Here is a 21,653-nt window from a genome sequence, read left to right as displayed (position 1 = left end):
ACATTTTCATGTTTGTTTGTTTTTCCAGCTTCTATTGTCTGAACAATGTATTACTTTACAACCAAAGGTGTCGAAAATAAAATAAAAATAAAACTGTAACAACTGGTCTTGGTCTTTCCTAAGATGGTCTTCCTGCTTAGCTTGCATACTTTTGAATAAATGAATTACAACCAATGGACTGCACTTTTTTTTAAAAACAATAGGAAAAGATGTGTCTCCTTGTGGACCTCAGAGTACCTGTTCTCAGATGGAGACAGCGTTGAACGGACGAGCCATAAAACTGAAAGCAGCAGTGACAGAAGCAGATTAGTCGGAGCTAAAAACGTCTGTCAGGCATTTTAATTGCCACAGGAGCTCCTTATCTCCCGCCGGTTATTAATACAGCCGTGATAACAGGGGTCCGCAGTGAGTGGAGGGGGTGGAGGGTCTGTGGAAACTAGCTCCTGCACAAACGTGAGTTTAGCTGTGACACTCAGCGGGCGGATCGAACCAAAGTGGTCAAAACTTTCAAAGCCTTTGTTATGAGCTAAATATGGTTTGGGTTTTTCTTACAGTTAGTAACAGAAACAAACAATAAACAGAGAAAAAACAGGAAGTTTTAATGATTTTGATTCATAAGATGATCAGTGTCTCTGAATGAAGTCTGTTTTTCATTATAAAAAACAAAGATTCTGTAACAGCCGGATACTTTGTCTGAAATGTAACTAAATGAAGCTAACTTATCCACAAAAGTAAAGCAGGCTATATTAACTCATAAGTTAATGTCAACGTTACTGACACAAAGAATGTTTAATACTAAATTGCTTGTTTGACTTTTGTGTTGGTGATGGTAGGTTGGGGGGCGGGTGGGGGGTATTTTTTGCAACTCTAATTAAAATTAAACTACGTTTTATTTAAGAAAGTTGTCTTCATAATTATGTCGGATAAAAGTAAGTTAAAATCCCTTACAATATCATTAGAAAAATATGTTTTGTGCAACATTTGTTTGTTAATTGATCACTTTAAATAAGAGTGATTTAAAAGTCAGTGGTAAAATACATTGGCCTGCGAGACAAATTATTTATCCCAAAGCAAGATCATGTTTATGTGTGTATATGTTAACCTAATTCGGTTGGAAGTTTGTTTTGCTCATAAAGCGTCCACTTGTTTATCGTTATTCACCACAGACATTTTGTTCTAAGAATGTAACTAATTAAAACTAGAGTTTTTATATATGACATTGTCAACCGTGGAAACATGTCATAGGGTTTCGTGTCGAACAGTCGAACAGTGAACATTTAATATGATCGCAGCAGTAAAAATGGTGATTAAAGCAAACGGACGGACGATGATGCGTCGTATAGAAGATTTGCAAAACCACTGTCGAAGACAGCGCTTGTATTTAATGAAACCAAACATTTGCGAATTTGACGTCGTTTAAGTCTTAAAACACTTAAACTCGGACATTTTTACAGTGTTTGATAATGAATCTTAATTTGACTTTGTTTACAGTGACAGGACACGCGGAGTGTAAGGACGTCGATAATGTATATGTTTTTACTTATTTATTTTGACAAAATTAAACTTGTAAAACAATTAAGCAACATGTTTCCCCTTTTCGGTTGGTATTTCAAATGTGAGTTAATTTAAAAGATATGTTAATTGCAATGATTTATAACATTTAAAGAAATAATGGTTAAGAAGCGGACCAGTTTATTCGAGTCAGTGTCTGTCTTTCTCAATCAAACTGCAGACAAAAAGGCTCTGAGAAAGATTTCCAATATAAAATCCGCAGGAACACAAGTGAAATAAATATTAAATATGTGAGGCAACTTGTATATTTTCATTAGAATTCAATTAAATTAGTTAAATAATGTTTTAATTAAATCAATTGAAAATTGTTTCCCAAAAATATAGCCAAGCGTTTTAAAAATATTAAATTGAAATGGCTTAATGCCGAACTCATTGCTGTAATAAATGCTTGCAAATTATATTCTCAACAAAATTCGTTCTAAATTAAACAATTTAGGTTTTACTCTTACATCTCGAGGCCTTCAGATGAAGTAAAAATAGAAATACTTCAATACTTGAAAATACTTGAAAGAAAACGGGTTTAAAAAATAATAATAATGTTCAAGCCAAATTAAAAACGTAAATTCAATTATATTTGTAAACATTCGTCGATAAAACTCAATGTATAAAGGACTTTCAGGCTGCAGCGTTCAGAGCGCTACAGTCTGGTAAACGAAGACTAAACCTTTCTTTAAAACTTAAACGGTTTTCTGAATTCAGAGACTTCCGTAACTTATATTTATGGCGGCCCGAAAGAACGTCTCTTCAAATGTTATTATTTAATTCCGTTTTTGATCCGCATCATGCCTTAAAAAAGATTTTCTGTCACTGTTAAACGACATGAAACAAATAATACAGTTCGTATTGCATAAACTTTTTAAATGTTTCTGAATCTCTGACCTCAACATTGTTTTAAGTACAGGCCACTTGTTTCTAGTCGTGTTTTGTCATTGGATTAAACAACTATACGGGAAAACTTAAAAACACTTTTTCTAACTCTCTTCTCACTAAAATGCTGATTTATTATTGTAATAACTGTAGTTGTGTCTTCGACTGTGGTATCGTATATTAGGAAAAAAAACAGCAATATCAATGTTTTGACTCTTTTAATCAAAATAACTTTTAAAAGAATGTAATCGTTCATGAAAATCTGCAACATTAAAATATTGAAAATATTAATGAAATAAACGAAACGAATAAATCATATGTATAAATCATGTATGTATATATATATATACCTCATCGCCATGTCTGACAATGGTGAAGCTGACGAAAATATGATTGCATATTAAATGTGTGTTACATTTTGTTGTACATTTTACAACAACGACTGAAAAAAGGATTTGTGTGTGTGTGTGTGAGAGAGAGTTTTCAAGCTGATTAATTATTACAGTCAGTTTGATCAATATATTTAGATCATTACTTTAATAAATGCGTCAAGACACAAGACACAAGGAGCTGCACACTGGAGGGTGTGGGTCCAAATCCCAGTTGGTATTGTTGACAAAAAAAGAAATGGAAACACCACTCCTACTCTCAAGGCTTTCAGCGACACACACGCACACACACACATCCCTCTGACGTCACGGGGAGACGGCGCTCCTTCCAAACTGCGCTCTCACAGCTTCACATTCCAGTTTCGGACAATCACGGAATAGTCTTCCTGCTTTTCTTCACAGCGATGTGGAATTCCAAAAGTTTTCCGAAACACTCGCTCCTCGCCAAGAGAGAGACACCCCGGGAGTGAGCGTGAGGAGCAGCAGAGGAAGCTTGCATGTCACTGGGAGTTTTTCTCGACGGTCCGGAGCTGGGCGACATGATGCTGCAGAGCCCGCTGACCTCCACGCCCTTCTCGGTCAAGGACATTCTGAAGCTGGAGCAGTCCGCTCACCTGGACCTGCAGAGGAGTCACCTGGCTGGACACCCCCACCACTACCAGAACCCACCTTCTTGCATGCTGGCCCGGGACAATTTCTCGGACGGGGAGGAGAACTTGGCGTACCTGAGTGCGCTGGCGGTCCGGGAGGAGGACCGAACCGAGACCAGTCTGTCCCCAGACATGTACGCACATCCCGGGCTCCAGGGGACAAAGCTTGAGGCTGCGGAGTTGGAGGAGTCGGAAAACAGTGAGTGCAGACAAAGATACCGCAACAGAATAAACCATCATACTCGATACAACAAGATAAACAGAACAAAAGATGATTTTTTTTTTTAGATTTCTTTCGGTCCTAAAACCACCCAAAATTGATTTTGAATGGACAAGGTGGGGTTTTAAATATACTTCAATGCAAAATAAAGTAAAATTTACTTTATTTGATTTGTTTTGACAACATCAACGAACAAATGATTCAACATTGCTCGTGTTTGTTGCAGCTAACTAAGAGGGTTTTTTGTTGGTAAATCAACATTTTAATTTAAGCTTATATTAAGACACGAAACGGCCTTTATTTTGAATTTTGAATTTCCACATATAAAAGAAGCCGGGGCGATATTGAATCGATAATTCAACGACAATGTAATTGACGACATAAATACAAACACTGAAAGTATTATAATTAGTTTTCTTATTTGCATCAAACAGCCGTTGCTTTCTTAACAGAACACAAGTGATTTTACGTAAAAAAAAAAGAAAAAAAGAAAAGACCTTTGAATTGATTTGTATTATAACCGTTCAGTGTAAAATCTAAAGTTATAATATCAGATACAGTTGTTGTTGCTGGCCCACGTGACAAATTGAAATAATTTAACAATTGTTTTATGTTACGCACAAAACAATTTGTTGACAAAAGACTATACGTTTTGTTTTAATGAATGCTGGGGGAAAAAAGTTCAAGCTACTCACTTCAAACGTAACTTTATTGATGTTGTCACCAAACACGACGATTTTAAATACATGCGAGATAAAATCTGAACATTTATTTTAATACTTATTTGTACTTTAACGAACTTAATCTTAAATACAATAAGATGAAAAGTAAATAAGAAAGGGTTAATACAATATATGAATGTATAATTAAATGTAAAACTTCGCTCGAGTCTCGGTGACTATTATAATAAAATGACTTGAAATTAGGAAAATATCATTTATTTATTTGAGTGGGGTTCATTGTTCAGAAGAATACCAATAAATGCTGATAGCTCTTCAAATGATAAAATAATATTAAAATGTAAAATTCAAAACGCCACAACCCAATACCTTTATAACCGCAACTAAGTTAGGCACCGAAAATTTGACCAAAAACCTTGGGTAAAATCGATCTTTTTACTAGTGATATAACTTTTTGGTATCTATCATAAAACCAAAACAACATATTTCATCGAGTGTTTGCTTTTTTTGTTTATGACTCGATCTAAGAGATCTAAAGATATACAGAAACAAGTGTAAGTTGATGGGATACTGAATACAAGTTGTTTTACGCACGTATTGGTGTTTTTTAAGGTTTTTCTGTATTATTGTTGTGACCTATATTTAAATCCATCCGCGAGGTCTCGTGGAATCAGCGTCAGAAAAGAGATTAGTCAAGTCGCTAAATCATTATTTGACGTTCGTTCGACGTTGACGAGGAACACGCGTCTGTTGTAATACGTCTCAGCCAACGCTTCACAGTTTTCTGGTTCTGGTCCAAATCAAGCGGGATCAAATAAAAAAAAAAGCGTCAAACACATTCTAGTGGATCAGATGCAGGTTTTAGTCCGAACAAGTAATTAGTTCAAGAGGCCCGATACAGACACACACACCAACGCGCGCGCATAGGCCCGAACACACAAACACACACACACACACACATCACAACCAGTCGACACTTGTTAGTTCTTTGCTGGTTTTGAAATAGTTTGATTGAGCGAGTGTCGCTCAGACATGTTAACCGAGACACAATAAAGAACAAATGACATGAAAATAACTGTGATGAACTTCTGAATTAAAGTCACGTGATTAGTTTATCAAAAATATATTTTGAATGATTTTAATCCGGGGCCACACAATAGCGTTGGTAACGTGTTTTATTATTATTGTTGTGATTTAATGAGCAGTTTGGGAGAGAAAAACTGACAGAATGGTGTGTGTGTGTGTGTGTGTGTGTGTGTGTGTGTGTGTGTGTACATATGACTCATTTAAATATGATTCGTAATGATTAATACTATTTTGCATCGATTTAGTTTTTAAATCACATTGTTTTTGTGACCGTTTCGACGTATAAACAGGTAAATGTTGATATTTAATCTAGAACATGTTTCACTGCTTGACCGTCAATTTAATGTTGACTTCAAATAATCGAAGTGATCACGTGATCAATGAAACCTTTCTTTCAATTATACGGTCTTTCAAAGTCGGAAACGTGTTTTAAACACTGGGTTTTTGTGGTGGCTATACAGGATTAACGAATGGAAAATGACAAAACACAAAATAAGCAACAGAAAAAAAGAACCAAAAACCAGCATACATCTATTCAACATTAAGAAATGAAATTCTGGTCTAAAGTATGTAAGAAGATGTATGACCACTTCAATGGTGGCTCGTTGAACGGCGAGTTTATTTAACTTTAAATGTGCACAGTAAAACCTAGAGTAATAAAGTATAACTAACTGAAGCGAGTTCGTGATGATGGTGGTTAACTCGTGACGTCACACTCTCCCCCCAGCAGACATGTGCGGCCTGGTGTCCCGGGACGAGGCGGACAAACCGGCCCAGAAGCAGCGCAGCCGCCGGAGACCTCGAGTCCTCTTCTCGCAGGCGCAGGTGTTCGAGCTGGAGCGGCGCTTCAAGCAGCAGAGGTACCTGTCCGCCCCGGAGCGGGAGCACCTGGCCACCGCCCTCAAGCTCACCTCCAACCAGGTGAAGATCTGGTTCCAGAACCGGCGCTACAAGTGCAAACGCCAGCGGCAGGACAAGAGTCTGGAGGCGGCCAGCCAGCAGCACCAGCCCCCGCCGCCCCGACGCGTCGCGGTGCCGGTGCTGGTCCGGGACGGGAAGCCGTGTCTCGGCGGGACTCAAGGCTACACCGCCGCTGCGTACGGAACCAACCCGTACTCGTACAACAGCTACCCGAGCTACAGTTACAACAGCCCCGGGTACAACAGTAGCTACAGCTACGGAAGCCTGCAGGGCCCCGGATCCACCTTCATCAACGTTGGCGGGCTCGGAGGTTCCGCTCCCGCGCAGACGCATCAGGGGACGAATTCGTGTCAGGGGTCCCTGCAAGGGATCCGGGCCTGGTAGCATCTGTACAACTTTTGGCATCATTAAATAGAGTTTTATATTTGGTGTGAAGAAACAGGAGGGGTCTAGTAACAAATAAAACGGTAGAAATAAACATTTTTCTTCTTCTGCTGGAGGAACCGTAAGCTACCATCATAGCATTAGCATCCTGGAACTTTTAATTTTTCAATAATATTCATCATTGTGGATTATTAAACGAACAAAAGGTGGGATTATTTGTCCATACATCATCACCCCTTCATCACGGTAAATTAAAATAAAATTGAAGAGACAGGATTTTAAAAATAGGTTGTTTGTTAACCGTTAGCATTAGCACAAACAACGTTACTAAAATAAATGGGTCCTGCACTCAACTTGTCCTCATCAGTTTTGATTATTATGTGTAAATATATGCACCAGTGGGTGCTAATGTAACACCAGTGCTCCCTCAAGTGTTAATTTAACTTAAAGCCATTTGTACATTTTCGAGTGTTAATAGAAGTCGAGCGAGTTTCAGTAGTTGAGCTCATTGTTATCTTGATATTAAAGTCTGTTAAAAATAATAATTATTGGGACCATATTACATAATGTAAAAAAGTACAAAATGCTGAAAAGAAAAGAAACCTGACTGAATAAAAATATGGAGGAGCGACTACAGGACCTAATGGCAAAGAAGTTGCAGAATTTCTATGACGTTGAAACTTTAACATCTTAATAATAGTCAGCCATGGAGGAAAAAGAGGCCAACTTATATCACATAAGCTAACACTTTGTATCGAAAAAGAATAAAACATATTCACAAACCTTGATTGTGGAAATGTAAATCTATCGCAAAGAGTAAAAATTCAGAAAAGCTAACGGTTAGCATCAGCTCAAAGACTTGAACACTTCTAACTAGAACAGTCAGTGTTATTTCCACTCTTTGCCTCTGAAACTTCTGATGACTTAGGAAACACTTGGATCCACCTCAGGACAAACATCAGTACAACATCCAAAAAAAAAAAAATCTGGTCTCTGGTAGTAAACTGAAACATAAGCCCTGCAAGAGATGTTAGCAGAATGAAACATGGAGTTATTTATCCAGATCCAGACTGCTCTCTGGTCAATGAGTTTCAGTTTGACCATATGTTTCAATCAAGAAAGAATGTGTTCATTTCATTGATTGTAATAAAAGGAAACATTTTATTCTGATTGGTTCAGATGTGTGAAGTCGTTTTGAACTTGTTTTCATTCATTATTAGTCGCAACATAACTGTGGTTATAGTACGTTGGTTGAAGCCTCGATTATAAATTGGTTCACATTCTAGAGTTAATTCATGGCCACATTATAAAGAAATATTTACTAAAGAAAATGATGAGTAAAGAAGAAATTAAATAAATACTTTTGTGATTTGTATTTCATGTTAAAAGAAAACCTAAAGCATTGCACTTTAATTTAATAAATAATTAGTTTTAATGTATATTTGTAAAAAACATATATATATGCAACTATTTAATCTGGTGAAATGTCACATTGTGTGTTTGAAACTAGGAATTATGGTTATTAAATGGAAATAAAGATTTTGAATCTACATTTATAAATTAAGTTGAGCAATATGGTTTTTTTGTTAAATCTGTATTTATAAAAAAAATAAAAGTTTAATCAAATGTTTTAAAGGGAACAAAATTAATAATAACTAATTCAAAAGAAAATTGCTAAAGATTTGACTTTTTAATGTTAATGGTTGTCTGGTTTCAACAAGTGCCATAACCAAAGTATAATGTATGTATTTTTAAAAAAAAGTGTTAATGTAGAGAACCTGGTCGGTTGGTTGGATGAGGTTGCGTTCCAGGACTTCCTAAGGCGACTCAGCCGCCCACAGGCTTTTGTCTCGGAACCATACGACGTGAAAGAAGGAAGTTATTCACCATTTGTGGTCCTTAAAGGAGGTGATTAGAGCCCCTGAAGGGAGCGCTGCAGACCTGGAACAATGCTTCGTATTGGACTCGGGGACAAAAGGTGTGTGGTGGTCAGAAGCGGCCACTCGGCAAAGACAAAGCCGAGCAGGAGCCGGGAGATTGACGTCCTAATATTCCCAATAGAGGTCCGGCTTCTGTGAACGGGGAGAGAAAATGTTCTGCGCTTTTGTTCCTGCTGCAGATTTTCATTTGTGGACTTCAGCCGAGCGGCAGGCGGCCGTTGCCCTCAACGGGGGGTATTTGTGTGAATGAAGGAGGTTTTATTGCTACAAGTTTCACCATTTTACCATAGAAAGGAACGAGGGAGTATCAAGGGGGGAGCCGTGATAATAAGGAGGCCTTTTACGTCTAACGATGTGAAGCTGCAGGTAGTTCAAAACAGAGAAAGTACCTCTGAACTGGAGCTCCCACCTCGTCCACCATTGAAACATTGAGTTTGTGGCATCCAAATCTTTCCCGTGATCCTATGTCAGGTCTGTTTCCAGGGAAAGTTTTAATTCTGTCTCAAGTGTTCCTCCAGCTTCTGCAGTGTCAGACACAACACATGTGTCCGAACTGAGATTATACGCTAATTCTAATAAAATATGAAAGATTGAGATCAATCCCTCTCTCGTAGAGCTCTTTGCTGGTTCTTGGTGCTTGGTTCTTCCCAAGCTAAAATCTACAATAACCACACCCACTAGGCTGTTATTGGTCAAGCATCAAGGTTTGTCACTGTCCGTCATCAATGCCGGAAGCATGATTACATCCGGCTGGAAGAGGAGTGAAGCCATTGTTACATCATTAAAACCAAGGCCCCAGTGTCCCGTGAAAATCTTAGTGTTCAAATCAAAACAGGTTTTCCTCGTGTAAAATCTTGGGTAAAACATAGATTGCGATCAGGACCGTTTCTAGAAGTCGCATCACTCTAAGTTACTCCAGCAGTGCTCAGCTCAACAGTGCTGTGTCTCAAATCGCATACTAGCGTACTCAAAGTTAGTATTTTTAGTGTGTAAGTGCGTCTCAATATTTAGTATGCGAAATTAAGTGCGCCATGCACACTAAATTGGCGTACTAAAACGCCCACAAAACTGAGTATGGTTCGATGTACACTATCTACCCTAAACGGCCGCCATCTTAGTGACGTTGTAAACAGAAGTTACGTCATATATATATGCATATACAGGTGCTGGTCAAATTATTAGATTATCATGAAAAAGTTGATTTATTTCAGTAATTATATTCAGAACGTGAAACTTACATATTATATCAATTCATTACACACAGAGTGATATATTTGAAATGTTTATTTATTTTAATTTGGATGATTAGTACTGACAATTACTGAAAATCCCAAATTCAGTATCTCAGAAAATTAGAATATTAGTTACGACTAGTACAAAAAATGATTTTTTAGAAATTGGGCCAACTGAAAAGTATGAACATGGAAAGTTTCAGCATGTACGGCAATCAATACTTAGTTGCAGCTCCTTTTGCCTGAATTGCTGCAGCAATACGGCGTGGCATGGAGTCGACCAGTCTGTTGCACTCCTCAGGTGTTATGAGAGCCCAGGTTGCTTTTAATAGTGGCCTTCAGCTCTTCAGCATTGTTGGGTCTGGCATCTCGCATCTTCCGCTTCACAATACCCCATAGGTTTTCTATGAGGTTAAGTTCAGGTGAGTTTGCAGGCCAATCAAGAACAGGGATACCATGGTCCTTAAACCAGGTACTGGTAGATTTGGCACTATGATTTGGCAGGTGCCAAGTCATGTTGGAAAATGAAATCTTCACCTCCATAAAGTTGGTCCGCGGCAGGCAGCATAAAGTGTTCTAAAACTTCCTGGTAGACTGCTGCATTGACCCTGGACCTCAGGAAACACAGTGGACCAACACCAGCAGATGACATGGCACCCCAGACCATTACTGACTGTGGAAATTTTACACTGGACTTCAGGCAACGTGGATTCTGTGCCTCTCCTGTCTTCCTCCAGACTGTGGGACCTTGATTTCCAAAGGAGATACAAAATTTACTTTCATCTGAAAACATAACTTTGGACCACTCAGCAGCAGTCCAGTCCTTTTTGTCTTGAGACGCTTTTGACGTTGTCTCTTATTCAAGAGTGGCTTTACACGAGGAATGCGACAGCTGAAGCCCATATCTTGCATACGTCGGTGCGTGGTGCTTCTTGAAGCACTGACTCCAGCTACAGTCCACTCTTTGTGGATCTCCCCCACATTTTTGAATCGGTTTTGTTTGACAATCCTCTCCAGGGCGCGTTTATCCCTCTTGCTTGTACACTCTTTTCTACCACATCTTTTTCTTCCCTTCGCCTCTCTATTAATGTGCTTGGACACAGAGCTCTGGGAACATCCAATCTCTTTGGCAATGACCTTTTGTGTCTTGCCCTCCTTCTTTAAAGTATCAATGGTCTTCTTTTGGACAGTTGTCAAGTCAGCAGTCTTCCCCATGATTGTGTGTCATACAGAATCAAAACGAGAGACCATTTAAAGGCTTTTCCAGGTGTTTTGAGTTAGTTAGCAAATTAGAGTGTGGTACCAGGTGTCTTCAATATCTGACCTTTTCACCATATTCTAATTTTCTGAGATGTTGAATTTAGGGTTTTCATTGGTTGTCAGCTATAATCATCTTCTTTTTGGCAAAAAACACTTGAAATGTATCAGTCTGTTTGGAATGAATGTATACATTCTACAGGTTTGACTTTCTAAATGGAATTAATGAAATAAATCAACTTTTTCATGATATTCTAATAATTTGACCAGCACCTGTACTTACAGGTGCATTTTCAGCAGCAGTAGGAGGATGACAAGTCTTCGGTGCGGATACCAGCCTAAATATCTCGCAAATATTTAGATTCTCATATTTTTTCTTTATTTCTTCTTTCAAACTTGCAAAACGTGCTGCCAGCATGTGTCGGCGATAGCGTTCAAATAGTTGGTTGAAACATCATTAAATAGTAGTAGAAGAAGAAGCTGTCACCTCAATTCCGGTTAGTGCGTAGCAGCAGTGTTTGATTTGAGACATGCTATCTGTGGAGAATTTGCGTACTGGTTAGTACGTACACTATCCTGATGCATACTAACTTCTAGTATACTAAGAGAAGTATGCGATTTGAGACACAGCACAGCTGTCCAGCCCTGGTTGTGCCGAGTAGATCTTTCATTAAGAGTCACGGGATTCATTCTTAGATCCGAATATAGTTTTTGTGAAGTCAAACCTGGAACTGGATCAAAAGTAGGAAAGTTCTCCGGAACCTAGTTTGAGTTAAGAGCGAGTTAGAAAGACAATTAGAGGATTAAAACTGCAGTCGGAACCAGTGTCTTCAGGACCTCTTGAGAAGTCCTCGCGGAGCCGGCAGGGATCAGGCCGTGATCTCCTCGCCAGATTGAGATCGGTCGCAAGCTCGGATCCTGTCTTGGGCCCAAAGAGGTCAAAGGTCGTCCGATTCTGCTTCTTTGCTAATGGACAACTGACGAGGAGTAAACAGCAGATAAGAGCCGGACCCCTCAGGTGACGTTAACAAACACCAGCAGACTGACCGGCGTCTGCAGGTACACACACACACATACACACACACACACACACACTCAGTCACTCACATCCATTGTTGTAATCAGACGTAGGCAGAAGAATAGAATAATAAAAAGTCCTGTCGCTATTGTTGTAGAAGTGGATATACTAGTATCAGAGGACCTGGTGGAAGTAGATACTGGTTCTCGTCGGTCCATCTGAAGTGGTTGAGAAGAGTCTTAGAAGTCAAAGTAGGACTAAGAGGAGAGTAGAAAGTCTTTCATACTCATCATCGACGAGGAACCTGCCGTCCAGGGAGCCCGATTGTTGGGAACAGTACTTAGTGAATATAATTATCTAAAAACATCAGAGGTTATGGTTCTTCAGTGAGTGAATGAACTGTATTGAGAAAGTTAGACAGTATTTCTGATGTTTAAAGTATTGACAGTGTTATCTTAAGTTCAGCATGATTTGGGACTCTGAGTAAGTTTAATTTGGAGGGAAATGGTGCTAAATGACTCTTTTCATTGCAGACTACTTCATAAGTAAAAGCATTGGAGTGTTGTTTTGTTATTTTTGTAGTATTTGTAGCTGTACTATAAAATGTAGTGATATAGATGAAACAATAGTATTTAATAGTTTTTTTCCAAGTACTTCATGCAGTAAAGAGGAATTTCGTTTTTTATATCAGCCATTCAGGTGAGGGTTCTTGTGCCAGTAGTAGGATTCATCAGAACAGAGGCTCCGCCCACTTTAAGGGCGAGCCACTTCCACACCGATCCCAAACCCGGCAGGCCCGGACAGGCCGGGCTCCTCTAGGACACTCTTCGGCTGGCAGACACCGAGGCCAGAGACAACTGACGACAGAAATGTTTTAAAAATGAACAACTTGGTGAACGTTTGAGTGTTGTCGACTGTTTTTGTCATCATTTGTTGTTGTGTTCTGTGATTTCTTGTGTGCAATGATGATAATTTTGTCGTTGTTTTTCCTCATCTGTTTGTAGTTTTGTTTATTTCTATGTTATTGTAAGCCTTTTGCAAGTGATTGGGTGAGAGCTTGAAATCTCTATAATATTAACACTGTTTGAGGAAACTTCACTGTCCGGAGTAAACCCACTCAAGGCAGGAGCTACAAACTCAACAGAAAAGGACATAGATTTCCTGAAGCCTGCAGATGTGGACCAGCAACCTACTCCACTGCATGTCCATGAAACAGATAAATAAATGTTTCATACATTAATAAAGATACACACATTAATAAATAAAAATGCCAAAAGTTGAGATAATACATGTTAAGTTATAAATATGGATATATAACATTTGCCATTATGATGAAAACTATTCTATATTTACCTAGAGACAAATTCCAATAGAAATTTGTGTGTTATTTTACTTAATTCTTTTAACTGTACTGACGGCACAAAAACATCTATGTTGTGTTTACAGCACTGGCAATAATAGACTCTGATTCTGAAAATGAATGGAACTTTTAACTTCATGATACATTTTAACCAAAATAATTGTAAACCTTGAATTTTACAATAAAAAAAAATGTGGATAGTAACTTATAAGCATGATTATTTATTAATTTTATTAGGAAGAATGGGTATAGCTATAGTCAAACATTGCACTGAATTTAATTGGAATCGTGGGGGAGATTTCTAATGAAACAGATTTTATTTTAAAATGGAATGATCGTAGTATGAATCAATCAATTTCTCATTCTTTAATCTAAATTAATGTTGAGAGATCTGCGACTATTTGTGATGGACTGATGACATGTGCAGTAACTGATCATTAGCGAGAGTCCTCGGGCGGCTGGAGAACATCAGCGAGGACAAGTGTGCAGCAGGGAAGAGGCAGCGACCACAAAACCTCCATCTCCTCCATCAGCTGCAGAAATCCAAATATTTACTCAGAGATGTGCGTTCATCAATCCTCCCTGTGGCGTTCTGGGTCAGAACCAGTGGGTTTCTGGGAAGATTCCTGGTTTACAGGGAGCGACGTAGACTCATCCACAAACGTCAGGGTTTGTAATAACACACATAAATTTCTCCAAGCTAAAATCATTATCTCCAGCTGGAGGTCCAAGACACATAAACAGACTCGGGTCACATGACCTCAACTGTGTGACGTCATTCGATCCAAATGGTTGTCATGATATCAACTCCTCAAATAAAGATCCTCACCGCAGAGTTCATCTTGTATTTTGCTTTCTTCAATTTTTAGTTCACGTTTTGATATTAGGGTCAACTTGTTTCAGAATTCCTCACTCAAGGATTAAGTTGAAACACAGAACAATTCATGATAAAAGTTCAGTTTAGCAAATATGTCAATTCAGAGAAACCACTAAATTATAATTTGCATTTACTATTAATGTTTTATTTAAGAATTTAAATAATAATATAGAGAAATAAATATATTTTTAATGATAAATCCTTTACACATTCAAGTGACATTTTAAGCTGAAAACTACTCAAAACACTACTCACAAAATCATCAATATAAAGAAACTTTAAATTTAGATGACGAAAGAGCTGAAACGATCAACTAATATTTGAGGTTCTATGGTTTGTTTTCCTTGTTCACGACTGAAGAACTCATCCTCCAGTCTTCGTCCTGTCATTGGAGGTTCATAAGCACAAGTCTGATGTTGACCTTGGTTAGTGAGATGAAAGAAGACCAGGACCAGTCTGGGTTTAGTCAGGACTTGATGACCAGCACCAAGAGAAGACCCTGCTTCTGCGAGGAGCTGCCACAGCAAGTTTATTTACAATTCATAAAGTTTTTTCTTCTTAGCTCTCTTCAGTCACTTTGACTTCACGTTTTATATACACAATATGGTGAAAAACTAAATCTGTTCATACATGTGCGAACAAGCGGCCGAAGGCATAAGAGTACAGGAGTCTGAACGTTTTAGCATTAAATATAAAATGTAGTTGTGCGCTGACAGAGAGCCGTAGTTTCAAGTATTTTGATACCGATATCAGAACTGGGAGCCAGTCCAACACGTCCGTGAACGACCAGGTAGAGATGATGGTCTTCTAAATTGAAGGACCTCGACGATGTTCTGTGTTTTCATTAGTCAAACATTCGCATTTTCTCCGACAACAACTTGAGTTAGACTGTCTAGATTCATCCCAGAGAGCACGCGGTCAGGGTCTAGTCTCCCCTCAGCCGTCGCTCGTGCTGCCTCTTGGTGATGAGGTACTTGAAGAACTCGTACACCGACCAGCTGATGGCGGTGGAGGGCATCTGGTAGATGACGCGTGCCTGGACACCCTTGAAGAAGGCTGGCATGCCGCCCATCCTGTAAACAGTCCTGAAGGCCTCACCCAGGCCAGAGATGTGGCGAGCAACCGGGGCGGCAGCTGTCGCCATGGAGTCGGCTTGGATCACATGGATGGCCTGAGCCTCCTGCGTGTTCAGGAGAGTCTTGCAGACATCCAGCGGAGTTGTGACGGCGGCTGCGAGCGCTCCGGCCAGTGCCCCCGAAACCACATGGGAGGAAGGGTTGTAGTGTCTGTGGGGGTTGAGCATCTCCTGCAGGTACTCGTACGTCATGAAGTGCAGCGCCTGGAAGGGCACGTTCATGGTCAGCTGTGTCGTGTAGCTCCGGTAAAAGGCGCCGCTGCCCTCTCGTCGCATCATGGAGCTCATGCAGTCAAGCACGCCGCGGTATGGAGAGTTGAACATCTGCATCCTCTGCTTCACAACTGTAAAAAAGAGGACCAGAGGATTAACTATAAACACAGTTGCAGTCTTCCAACTCTGGCAGAACTTGATAACTTTGGAAAACCTAGTCTATTAGCGGAGGTGGTAGTTACACACGTGGTGTTTGGCGCCACATTGTGGACATTTCCGTTAACTGCAATTTGAAAAAAACTTTTAAATGGCACTCAATTTGCTGTTTTAAGTGTTTCTTAAATTGTTCTAGGACCTCTATTATAATAATCAGTATGTTTCTTTCTGCACAAAACTCTCATTTAATAAAGATATTTACAATAGAAAAGACGCTTAGGCCCCGCCCAATTAAAATGCGCTGTTTTGCCTGAAGTCTCGTCCAATGCGAAGTTGCATTAGGGACTCACGTTAATTTCAAACTCACCCTTGAAACTCGCGTTTTGTACATTAAGTCAAATAATAAAAATAAGGTTTGCTGCTTAATGTACTCATTACAAAAACACCTAAAGGCAGAAGTAACTCTAGTTAGTAACTAACTGACCATGTTTACATAAATATTTATTTTGTTTCATGATTAACATGTAGGTACTTCACTGATTTAGGGCTTCTTGGGGAGGACATTTCACCAGAGTGACATCAGAATGTATATCTGTGATCTCATTTGGTGAGAGTTCAGACGGGAGAGAACTTTATTTAGTAATATCTTCAAAACGGAGCAACATCATGATGAATGAACTACTGCATTTTGAAGAGGACGACATCAACATGTACAACATGTGAATAAGTCAGGAGAGGTGGGTTTTCACTTTAGGTGCCCTTTAAGTTAGAAATGACATTTTGATCTTGCATGTCACTTAAATGAAGTAAAAGCAAATTGTAAATCTGTACATCCTACAATAAAGTTAGTATACGTAAACACAGTGTTGATGACGTGGCTCTACCTTCGGCCGGGTTCATCATGGCGTCGTGCAGCACTGTGGCCATGCAGCCGGCGACTCCTGCAGAAGCGACAAAAGACCAGTTAGCGGCGACGTGTGGCTGCTTGTGGAAGACAAAAGTTAACTGCGATTCATTTGCTTATGAGCCTCAATCCCAGCCGCAGCAGGATGGGGCGGCAATCAAAAAATTAACACATAAAGAAAATTAAAAGCTACCAAACCATTTGCAAAGTGGCTGTTGGCTCCGGGGTGGATGGCGTCGCTGAGCGAGAACTTGATCTTTTCGTAGCAGGCAAAGTAGAGCGCATGAGCCGGTCCAGCACCGATCGCCAACACGTTCACACCTCTGATTGGCCGCCATATTCCTTCTGTCTGAATGATCTGCCGCAGCGCATCCATCACGTTCCTGTAGCGAGCGCCAGGATCAGGCTGAAGACTCTGCATCCTGGTCTGGAGGACAAAGACACGATCATGACCGACAACTCCATTACTCTCAAATGCATTTTTAATTTGGTAAAGTATGGGGTAGGGAATGGTAAAGGAACCATTTTGAAAAAAGTATTTATAACAGGTTTATGTGCCCATTTCCTCCAAGCACTTCCCCCTGGGAAAAACCCCACCGTCATGTCGTTATATATTTCAATTAAAGGAACATTTTGTGCAAATAGGCATACACCGATGAGTACAAGAGTTTTCCAAGATACCCTTCTTTTAATATATATACATCTATATATTATGGTTGTGTGGTTGAACTCATTTTAAAACAGAGTTTAAAGTTAAAGAATTAAACACTAGGATATAATGGATTTGAATGTGGCTCCAAGTTGTTTGAGACTGTTAAAGCACTTCATTGTTTATTGTTAATGTAAGTTTATTTTTTTTATTTTTAGTCACCTGAAACGGCTTTTACTTCACAAGTGTCTCTTTTCAAGGTTACCTAGTGGAATTTCGTTGCCTCAACAATGGTGTCGGGACCATTAGTTGTGCAGAAGACGGGTTGATACAGTCCTATAATTCATTTTATGAAAAGAACCAATCAGCAAAGTAAAGAGGCATGTTGAAACTTTTGGCCTGTACTCTCACCATATATATATATATATATATATATATATATATCTACGAGAGAGAAAGTGAAAGGAAGAGAAAGAGAGAGAGAGAGAAAAGGAAAGAGCGAGAGAGAGAGAAAGGGAGAAAGAGAGAGGGAGAGAGAAAGGGAAAGAGAAAGAGAAAGGGAGAAACATCAATGTGCTCTTAAAGACCTTGAAACCAAAATATACTTTCTGAGAATCACTGGTTTTCAGTCACAGATCTTTTCCTGCGTCATGCGATGTGGCTGTTTCAGTGCGTCCAACTGAAAACTCATTATATATTGTTAAAATGAAAATTTAAGATGTTGTGTTGAAGACTTTAAGAAAACTTCCTCCTCAAGGTATTTTTTTTTAATTGCATGTGTTGCAGGAACTTCACATTACTCTAATGAAACTTCCACACAGCAGACATGTTTTTTTGTTTGTCGCCGCAGTCTTGAGCCACCATTGATCGCTTTGTGATCAGTGATGAAAAGGATTGATCGACGAACCTGGATCACATAGTTTTTCCACGGATATCCACCGGTCATGATCAATTATAAAGCCCCACTGACCGTACATAAACGCAACAATGACGACAATCATTTCACATTCACTATAAACCACATAAAACCAAAGATTGCGTCTTGCATTTCAGTTTCATTAAAGAGAGCATTCTCTACACAGTCATTAATGATCAAGAAACAATTTTCTTCTGTTGACCTTTTTAAGTATTATTTAAATGAGTTTTGATTGACCATCATCACAAAATAACCAACAAATTATTATGTATTTAGTTGTGACTCGTGTGTGGTTTACATGGTTAAATATATGTTTTTTATATGATATTTGAATAAAGTATAGCATCTCTCCAGCCACACGTTGCTGATCCATGACATTTTGGAGCCGTTTAAATAATTATAAAATAATAGAAACAATAGTCATGGTGACTGGTCGGTGTGGCCATGTCAGTGAGTCAGCAAAAAAAAAAGTGCAACAATTTTCCCTCTGTACTGAGATTGACCTCGCTGAGCATTTGCTGAGTAAATATTTGAGATGAACGATTTGACGTGCCAGGGAATGTTAAAACCTTTATGGAAGACTCTGGTTTACATGACTTGAGTCCAGCCTGCCAGGCAATGACTTCATGCTACAGCTCAGCGACTAAGAACTCTCGTGGTCACCAGGAAACACAGGCTGCTAAAACTCACTTCCCCTTCCTCCTTCCACCTGACGAGAAAACCATCAGGAAGATTACAATTTATTTACAATGTCTGTGTAGTCATGTTTGTGTGTCTGTCCTGATCCAATACACTGGTGTTTATTCATAGCTTTGTGTTCAGTGTTCATTTTGGTGAATATTTCCACACATTCATATTTGTGTCTTTATGCAGGTTATTTTCAACGTGCGTGTTCCTTTAGTCAAAATTTGCACACTACACAATAGGGCTGTGTACTGGCAAGAATCTGTCAATACAATACGTACCACGATACAATATTGCAATACTGTAGGAACAACGATACAGTGTTTCTTTTAAAGAAACAACACTTTTTTCTGGCCTTTACAGCAAATAAATGGAGATGTAAAAAAAAAAAAAGTACTGCAGTGGAGGTGAAGAAAAAACAAGGTAGATTACAAAGTTATGCAAGACAACTTGGATTTATAATGTGGTTAACAACCACAGACACTCCTCTGGCGGTCTGACCTGGTGACCGATGACCCACCCGAGTTAACAATTAACCATAACTGAAGAGTTACCAGTACATGTGTTTGAAGAGAAATAAATATCCTTTCCCATTTCATTAATACCATTTAAAGAAGTAATGTGAACCTTGTCCCTCTGACTGCTCATGGTCCGGTCCCAGCTGGTTGAAACATTATCTGAAAGGACCATTGTAGATTCTGTATGGCCAACAGTATCTGAGCCAAGGCTATACTTCAAGTCATGGATACGTGTCCAGGAATTTGATTAGAACATTTGATACTCCGTGTCAATACTTGTGGTTTACGATAGTCAAGAAAGGTACAAATAATGGAAATGTACACAAAAGAATTTCATGTGGTCATGTTCCAATTTTAGAAAGTTCATTACGAGGGTAGTTTGGTGCTGGTGAAAACTGAAAATATGTTTTAATTCGTTTTCATTACCATTATGAGATTTGAGTTAAGTTCATGCACACAGAAATAATAAAACAATACAAGATGTGGCCACTGAAGGTTTATGTGATTTAGTTTCAACTAATCAAAGATACATTTTTAAACACAATAAATCTGGTTAAAAATGCGATTATCAATTGTTTATTCAGTTAAAGCCCCGAGTGACGGACCCTTTCTTATAATGTATATATGTATGCATTTTAATTTTTAAAGGTTGTTAACTATTTATTTACATTCCCTTTAATGGTATCTTTTATTATGTAACGCCATCACAAAAATACTGTGTTGTGTTTACAAATCTGCCATCAAAGTTTCCAATTCTGATCATATCAAAGACGAAGATCTTTCTCACGCCCAGGTAACAAACCGCTCATGGTTCAGATGTTTCACATTAACTTAACCTTTTTTTGCTCAACAGTTATAGTAGCAACAAAACATCACGAGCAGAGAAATAAAACGTGATTTGTAAACCGTACCCCTCAAGTTACCTCTACTTTGCTTTGCTATTGAAATATATTTACGCGTAATAACAAGAGGTTTCGTATTTTATATTTAATGTGTGAGTCAAGTGACCTCAAGGTTACCTCAGCTAGCATGTAGCCGCGCGAAGCTAACGACATTCCCCGGGCCCGAGTCCAGCCGAGTGACCCCGTTCAAGAGCGACAGACTCGGCCTGACAAATGTCGGGGTCCGCAGACATACCTTGACACAGTCGATGGGGTACATGAGGCAATGTTCCATGATCCCAGCCACGGCTCCGGCCAGCATGTGAGTCCTGGTGGAGGCTCCCTGAGGCAGACCCTCGTAGTCCACCTCCGCCTCCACGGAGGGCCCCGGGCTCGCTCGGTGCACGGTCGCCGTGAAGTCTGGTTTCCCAGCCAGAGAGTCCACGAGTCCTCCCGTGGAACTCATCAGCCTGCCGCCCAGCCATCGGATGTCTGCCCCGGCCGACACACCCCCGTCGACACCCGGGGTTTCCAACGAAACTCGTCGGGACACAAACCCGTCCGCGTCCATTGGGTTGAGCGGACAAACTTGTCCTTGTGGACCGGCTCTGCTGGAGGGCTGCGGCGGTGACCACGCCGGCAGGTGACGCTCGGATGCCAGGCTGTCTTGGCGGGCACCGGGAATGACACCGGGATGGCCCGGTGAGGTGGCCGTAGAATAGACGACACCGGTTCGCTAATTTATCCGTCAATCACGCTTTCCGAGTTCTGATTGGTCGGTCGAGTGTAAACTAGTTATGAGAGGAAGGACAAAAGTAGGTGGAGCTACTCTGGGAGTTTTTCATTGCGTAACATTCCATAGTCACGTGGGAACTTTCGGGAAGCGTTTCAGACCGGAAGTTTGTACGGATGACGTTTTCCTTCATAAACTTTACATTCTGTTAAAATAAACAGAAACTAGAATAATTGTTAAAAAAAATGTTGCTCCCACCATGTTTGCCAGTTTTTAAAACGGAAGTGGAATAAAAGTTTCACAAAGTGAGAGAATAATTACATGTTTGTTTTTACCGGAAACATAAACATATCGTAATAATTAGAAGAAAACTTTGATTTAATTATTTTTTTTAAAACATGGCGAAACATA

General features: G+C 39.5%; 2 protein-coding genes across 3 annotated transcripts; one reads left to right on the top strand and one right to left on the bottom strand.

Annotated features, from left to right (window-relative positions):
* Positions 1 to 3,201: 3,201 nt before the first annotated feature.
* On the top strand, positions 3,202 to 7,748 carry LOC148089102 (homeobox protein Nkx-2.3-like). Of its 2 annotated transcripts, none has more exons than XM_087783174.1 (2): positions 3,202 to 3,677; positions 6,195 to 7,748. In XM_087783174.1, the coding sequence occupies exons 1-2, from the start codon at positions 3,326 to 3,328 to the stop codon at positions 6,767 to 6,769; spliced, it is 927 nt and encodes a 308-aa protein (XP_087639300.1). In that variant the 5' UTR covers positions 3,202 to 3,325; the 3' UTR covers positions 6,770 to 7,748. The 2 variants fall into 2 exon arrangements, with proteins under 2 accessions (XP_087639300.1, XP_087639292.1); XM_087783166.1 differs by having other exon boundaries at positions 6,192 to 7,748.
* A 7,170-nt stretch (positions 7,749 to 14,918) lies between these two features.
* On the bottom strand, positions 14,919 to 21,189 carry LOC148089101 (mitoferrin-2-like). Its single transcript, XM_087803005.1, has 4 exons — positions 20,766 to 21,189; positions 17,060 to 17,288; positions 16,842 to 16,898; positions 14,919 to 15,932 (listed from the first exon to the last, which is right to left on the bottom strand). Exons 1-4 carry the CDS (start codon positions 21,078 to 21,080, stop codon positions 15,379 to 15,381), a joined length of 1,155 nt encoding a protein of 384 aa, XP_087659131.1. The 5' UTR covers positions 21,081 to 21,189; the 3' UTR covers positions 14,919 to 15,378.
* Between the last annotated feature and the right edge of the window lie 464 nt (positions 21,190 to 21,653).

Source organism: Callionymus lyra, chromosome 1 (assembly GCF_982586985.1).
Source record: "Callionymus lyra chromosome 1, fCalLyr1.hap1.1, whole genome shotgun sequence".
In the NCBI taxonomy this organism is placed as follows: domain Eukaryota; kingdom Metazoa; phylum Chordata; class Actinopteri; order Syngnathiformes; family Callionymidae; genus Callionymus; species Callionymus lyra.
The sequence above is the reverse complement of the archived record's forward strand: the minus strand, read 5'-3'. Positions and strand labels throughout refer to the sequence as shown.

Excerpts from the sequence above, each read along its gene's own strand:
- LOC148089102 (XM_087783166.1), top strand. The coding sequence starts at position 3,326 with ATGTCACTGGGAGTTTTTCTCGACGGTCCGGAGCTGGGCGACATGATG. Across the intron at positions 3,678-6,191 it reads GTTGGAGGAGTCGGAAAACA|CAGACATGTGCGGCCTGGTG; the intron begins GTGAGTGCAGAC and ends CTCTCCCCCCAG.
- LOC148089101 (XM_087803005.1), bottom strand. The coding sequence starts at position 21,080 with ATGGACGCGGACGGGTTTGTGTCCCGACGAGTTTCGTTGGAAACCCCG. Across the intron at positions 17,289-20,765 it reads ACCCCATCGACTGTGTCAAG|ACCAGGATGCAGAGTCTTCA; the intron begins GTATGTCTGCGG and ends TTTGTCCTCCAG. Across the intron at positions 15,933-16,841 it reads CATGATGAACCCGGCCGAAG|TTGTGAAGCAGAGGATGCAG; the intron begins GTAGAGCCACGT and ends TCTTTTTTACAG.